The following is a 6797-nucleotide window of genomic DNA, read 5'->3' as shown; positions in this document are numbered from 1 at the left end:
ACATGCGTGTGTGTAGATGTGCTTACAGACTACTGTAGTAGCTCTACATGCGTGTGTGTAGATGTGCTTACAGACTACTGTAGTAGCTCTACATACGCGTGTGTGTGTAGATGTGCTTACAGACTACTATAGTAGCTCTACATGCGTGTGTGTAGATGTGCTTACAGACTACTGTAGTAGCTCTACATGTGTGTGTGTGTAAATGTGCTTACAGACTACTGTAGTAGCTCTACATGTGTGTGTAGATGTGCTTACAGACTACTGTAGTAGCTCTACATGTGTGTGTAGATGTGCTTACAGACTACTGTAGTAGCTCTACATGTGTGTGTAGATGTACTTACAGACTACTGTAGTAGCTCTACATGTGTGTGTGTAAATGTGCTTACAGACTACTGTAGTAGCTCTACATGTGTGTGTAAATGTGCTTACAGACTACTGTAGTAGCTCTACATGTGTGTAGATGTGCTTACAGACTACTGTAGTAGCTCTACATGTGTGTAGATGTGCTTACAGACTACTGTAGTAGCTCTACATGTGTGTGTGTGTGTGTGTGTGTAGATGTGCTTACAGACTACTGTAGTAGCTCTACATGTGTGTGCGTAGATGTGCTTAAACACTACTGTAGTAGCTCTAAATGTGTATGTAGATATGTTTACAGACTACTGGAGTTGCTCTACATGTGTGTGTGTAGATGTGCTTACATACTACTGTAGTAGCTCTAGATGTGCTTACAGACTACTGTAGTAGCTCTACATGTGTGTGTAGATGTGCTTACAGACTACTGTAGTAGCTCTACATGTGTGTGTGTAGATGTGCTTACAGACTACTGTAGTAGCTCTAGATGTGTTACAGACTACTGTACAAGCTCTATATGTGTGTGTGTAGATGTGCTTACAGACTACTGTAATAGCTCAAAATTATGTATAGAGGTGTTTACAGACTATTGTAGTAGCTCTAAATGTTTTTACAGATAATATTATTAGCTCTAAACATATGTATAAATGTGCTTATAGACTACTGTAGTAATTAAATGTGTGTAGATGTATTTACACACCACAATAGTAGCTACCTCTAATATACAATTTCATACCAGAATTTTAAGGATCACTGCAGAAATCAACAAACAACTGTAGAACATAAGATTGCTTGACCAACCAAATGCTGGAGTAACATGTACAATTTTATATAAACAGATCATGCGTGTGGTTAACAGTGGTTAATGGCAGAAATTATGTAGGCTCTTATGTATCTTCTAGTCACATGGTACTTTAACAAAAAGATGACCAGCAATTTCTTTACATAGTGGATCAAGGCTTACAACAAACACATGAAAACCAACAGCTAAAAAGTTTTTTTTTTTATCTGTCAACAATGCTCCTTCACATTTTCAAACAGGACCTATTGAATGTTCATTTAGTATTTTTCCCAGAAAATATTACAGAAGTCTTGCAGCTCTCTACCAGTTGTGTGTATTATCAAAGTGATGAAATGTCATTACTGTCCTAACCAGATATGACAAGGTCAGTGATGTCAGTCAGTTAGTCAAAACTATCTCTATCTTGGAGGCTTGTCACTGGGTCTATGAAGTGGTGAAGGAGATCAAAACCTCCACAGTGAAGATATGCTTTGCAGCAACAGGTTTTCTCACCTCTATTGCCAAAGATATGAATAAAGACAACATTCCATTACTGCAACTGTAGAAATTGCTTAGAGGTGCCAAAAACCAATTGAAAGTTGATGAGTAGTCTACAGAAGAGTACACCCACCTCAACTGATGTCAGTGCCAAAGAATATGAAGACTGTCAGGGTGATTTTGACAAAATTGCTAATGCAATTCTTTAGTTCATAGTCTCCACACAGCCTAGTAACTCAAGTAACCAACCAATAAAACCTCAACTAACATCAGATAATGACACAGCAGATAAAGCTACCATCAAGAACACTGCCAAAGCAATGAAATAGTCAAATGAACGTGTTTCTTTTTGCAGAGAAGGTCTGAATAACTTGTCTGAATTAATGGCAAACATTGTAGAATCTTTGCAAGATACTGTAGTTTTCAGCTATTTTAATCCACTGCCTTAAACTGAAATGTCCTGGAATTTATAAATGCCCATTTCTATGGTATCAAATTACTTTTTTCTTCATTTATATGAACATGTATACCAGTAATGTAAGGACAAATGTCTTTAAATGTTGTACACTGTATACATTCATGCATGCCATCAGTTTTCAATAAAGAGTTACATGCACATATGAAATAAAAACAACAAAGAGTAAAGAGAATATAAATGCATTTCTGTATTTATTCATAATGTATTTATGCAAAAAGTATAAAAAAAAAAAGGGAAAGAAACGGGGTTCTAAAAAGATTATTTAGTAGAAACATGAAATGAAAAGCAATGTATGTGTAAGTGGTGTCGATAAGGGAAAACACGAGTCATGTTTGTGAGATCAGTTTCAAGTTCCTGCAATCAGACCACCTCCCAAAAATGACCAGTTGAGCTCAGTCTTAAGAGTGCTTGCATTGTAAGAGGTTCTATTATACATTTTGATGATTTGGACTAACTGATTTCGTTAACAAAAACGTAACTGGTCAGTTATAAATTTTGTATCCATTTCATGAATTTTTTACAGAAAAACTCTATCTTTTATGATTACTAATGAAAATTTATTAACCATAGACTTACATGATCTTTTTATATTTCAAAGCTTCTTCCAAGTTCTTATTGGTAATATGAAGTTCCATTATTTGAGCATACATCGCAGGAGTAAAGGAGAAGTTTTCCTCCTCAAGCTCGGTAATTATTTGTTGAACTCGATCAACATTCTACAGTGAAATGACAGATAGTGACAATGTATTTTTCTCCAAAAGGTAAAAAGATGTTTTCTTTAAATCATAGAATAATTTATCAAAGTTTTTTAATTGTGTAAAGCACTATTCTTTTACTGTCTGTTAATAGATCCAAAAATAACTAATTTTCAATGAAAACAACATTAAGTAATTAGATATAGTACAAAGACATAATTAACAAAATCAATTGTATTTTACGACTTACTCGATTAGCACATTATTATTCACACACACACACTTCACAATTATCTATATTACATCAAAAGTATAAAGGCAATTACTTAGTACCACACAAGTCTAACAAGATAATTACATAAAAATACAACATTTTCATTATGGATGTATACGCCTAGAAATACATAATCATACCAGCAAAGCTATAGCAAAACATTTGTGTAAAACGATCTATGTAGTGGGTAGAAGTGATGGCCTGCATTAACTTTCTGTGGCATTCAACTAAACGTGATCTTCTGATGCACCAATACCATGTGTGCTGTATTTAATAGTCACATTTTGACAAATATAGCAAACTGTTACACTAGGAATACGGATTTTGTGGAAAAATTCATAAAGCACATGTCACGCTTTCACCCTGCACCTCATCACCCTTCATGTTTTTAATTCGATTTTGACACCTTTATCCATCCATGTCCACCTCCAAGACTCTCTACAATTTTTATTGATTTCTTGAACCTTATGGTGGTCCTTGTCATCAATTATTTTCAAAACTTGATCCATTTTAGCAAATACTATTAATGCTTGAAAAGTTACAACACTGTTTACTTTGTAATAAACCTAGATCAGAAATGATTAAGAATTGAATTTATTCTAAAAATCATCAGCAAAGCAAACTCATGAGCTTGTACAATTTAGTAAAAGACTGTAAAAAATATATCAAAATATAAAAATGAACCAAGTTGAGGACTCACCAAGCCTCAGAGCACACCTATTTGAAATTTTCACCCATGCATGTACACGATTCACAGGAAACTCTAATATTTAAAAAAACCAGGAAAAAACATACTAAAATGACAACTTGAGTACTAAACTACACTTAGAAGAGCTAAAAAGATAGTTTGAAAATATATTCCCTATAGCATAACAATCAGTTTTTATTGTGCTGAATATACTTTCTTGAAATATAAATACTAAAATCTAGTTAAGCTTCATTTGGAATACTGTGTAAAGTTTCAGTCTACTTATCTAAGAAAGGATATTGCTTTATTAGAAAGAGTTCAGAAAAGAGTTACTAGGATGATTCCTGGGGATGAAAGGGTTATCATAAAGAATAGTTTAATGTCAACTTGTTTTCTTTTGTTAAAGTGACTGAATGTTGAATTATTTTCTTCTTTAACATTTCTACAAGCTAGAAAACTTGTAAATTGCCATGAACTGTCGTAGGCCTCAGGGATAAAAGTAATGAAATAAAATTACATTCACTCAAAAGAAAGCTATCAGCAAGATTATATTCCCTCACGTAAATTTGCATTTCTTTATGAATTGTTTTTTTTATATTTAATCCATGCAATATGTTCACTTTCACTGGTTATAACTAAAGGAATACAGCTGAACCATGCATTCCTGATCAGGAAAGTCAACTAAAAATATGAAATTCATCAAGGAAAATTAAATTCTGTTGGAATGCAGGAATATAATATTTCGATCCCTGACTGGTATCATACACCACCCTTCATTTCTAACAAAGAACATCACCCAGACTTCACTCTTGTCTAACTACTGTCTAATTTAATATATGATATTAAATTAGAAACTATATAGTCCTCCTGTATAGATCAAATACTAATATCCTCCCTCCTCTTCCTCCCTTAAATCTATTATAACTCGATGATATAAATAATTAACCAATATAATTCTAGCAGTCATAGCTCTAATAATACAACTACACATTAATGCATGTTATAATTCCAGTGATATAATAATAAAGGATGTTATAAACTATACACCCACCTATACAGTTCTTGTACTTTTATCTCCTCCCTTAACAAGAACCTCATCTTTCAAGCAAACCTGGTTAAACTAAGCCAGGCCCCATTACCTGAAGTTAGCCTTTCTAACCCAGATGCATGGAAAGTTATATTATGAATACCCCCAGTCTTTATATTAAGATCTTAAATACTTGTGTCCTTTAAAAAACTGGTATTTCAAGTTAGAAATAATTGCATTCAAGTTGTTCATAAAATATTATACTAAGTTATAAATTTATTATAAAATAAGTTAAAGACTAAAACTGTACTTTTGTATAAATGGTATAACTTTACATTGTTTTGCTACAGCTTTGGTGATGCAATCATGTAACTGCTGGCATATAAATCCATGATAGAAATGTTATATCTTTATATAGATATATTTTATATGTACCTTAAGTATGCTGTGCATAACTTCCAAAGAAACTTTAAGGTTATTAAACAAAGTAAGTTAAGAATTTTTCACAAATATATGTACTCTGTAGGATTTTTAATGTTCATGTTAAAGACTTTAAATTAGGTTTTGATCTGAAACATTAGTCATAATAAGGTTGCTTTTTTGTAACTCAAACTATTTTTATAAAATATTAAAAAGTTCTATATTTCACATCAATTTTAAACTTAATTTTATTACTTTTTAAAAAGTGTTTGGTTGTTTTCTAGGTTTATATGCTGAAGAGTAGCCTGTGATGCTACAAGACTGGTTAAATGTAGAAGAGTTTGATAAATAAGGAACAATTTGTTAGAAAAGGAAAGATTCAAGTTTTCTTGTACATATTCATCTTGAAGTGAAATCACCTTGAATTACAGTTTATTATACACGCACATGTCCACAACAAATAAGGCAAATATTAATGTGAATATTACAGTTTTACTTGAAAACACAAACAAAAAATAATTCATATTAAACTTAACTAGCAAACTAAAAAAATAAATAAAAACATAGGCACAATAACACTTTGAAAATCTTTTGTAAAGATTTTTACTATCCAAACCTGTTTATCTACAAGCACATAAAGAAATAATCATTGAGATTTAAAATGAATTAAAAAACTTGCCTTTTTTCGACAGTGTAGCAACAAGAGGCGCCGAAGTACACCTCTGGTGTTCATTCCTTTACTCTGAAACAGATTATCATCCAAATGTTTAAACATTCCTTCAGTGTAATTTTTGAATGCGAGTAGTCTTAATTAAATAAATGATTCAGACTTAATAATTTTTTACATGATAAATATAATTAACAAAGATTCTGTTAACTCTGTGTCATCAGTTTGATTATTCAAATTTGTAATGCTATTACATTTTACTAGTGAACAATGTACATTACATATCCCAATACGTTAAAGTAACAGTGTTTACTCTTATTTCTGCTCCTGAATATGTCACACATTAAATTATAATATTCCTAAGTTTTACCAACTATTGATAACTCACAATACTGAAGCTTTATAGACTGTCAACAAAATATTTCAAATTTTATATATACACCACCATCTTATTTTCATATAAATTAAAAATACATTTATTCTTTAAAATTATAAGTTCCCATCTCTTTCCAGCATGTTCTTTTTGTCACTACTCAAGCACTATTCTAAACCTAAACTTACACTTGCAATGCTATGCTATACCTTATTAACTGTAGAGCAATGAATTATCGGCCATAATTGGCTAACTATGCATAAACTTTTCTCATCACCTTCTTTCGCCAGAATCTTACATAACTGTGAAGCATTTAAAGTGTGCATAATTAGGTACACTTGATTTATTGTTGGTCACCATATTTGCACATTCTTTTATGAGTGTTTCTAGCAACACACAAGAGTAGATGCAATATATCTAAAACTGCATTTATGACAATCCAATTCATACATTAGACATTTTTAACAAAACCCCCCAAAAATATCTGATTTTAAGTTTAAAGGTAGTTCAAGTCAGTATGAGAATAAGCAGCTTTTAAAACT

General features: G+C 31.9%; 1 protein-coding gene across 1 annotated transcript in view; it reads right to left on the bottom strand.

Moving 5' to 3' along the window:
• Positions 1-6797, bottom strand: part of LOC106468383 (leucine-rich PPR motif-containing protein, mitochondrial-like) — a gene marked incomplete at its 3' end in the record, with an annotated part of 92970 nt that overhangs the window by 24374 nt on the left and 61799 nt on the right. Inside the window, exons 19-20 of the mRNA XM_022396725.1 lie at positions 5895-5957; positions 2688-2827 (exon numbers count right to left, since the gene is read on the bottom strand). Of these exons, the coding sequence (XP_022252433.1) occupies positions 2688-2827; positions 5895-5957 (203 nt within the window). The remainder of the gene's footprint in view (positions 1-2687; positions 2828-5894; positions 5958-6797) is intronic.

The sequence above is a fragment of the Limulus polyphemus genome, unplaced genomic scaffold (genome assembly GCF_000517525.1).
Source record: "Limulus polyphemus unplaced genomic scaffold, Limulus_polyphemus-2.1.2 Scaffold2987, whole genome shotgun sequence".
Taxonomy (NCBI): Eukaryota; Metazoa; Arthropoda; class Merostomata; order Xiphosura; family Limulidae; genus Limulus; species Limulus polyphemus.
This window is presented reverse-complemented; position numbering and strand designations above follow the sequence as displayed.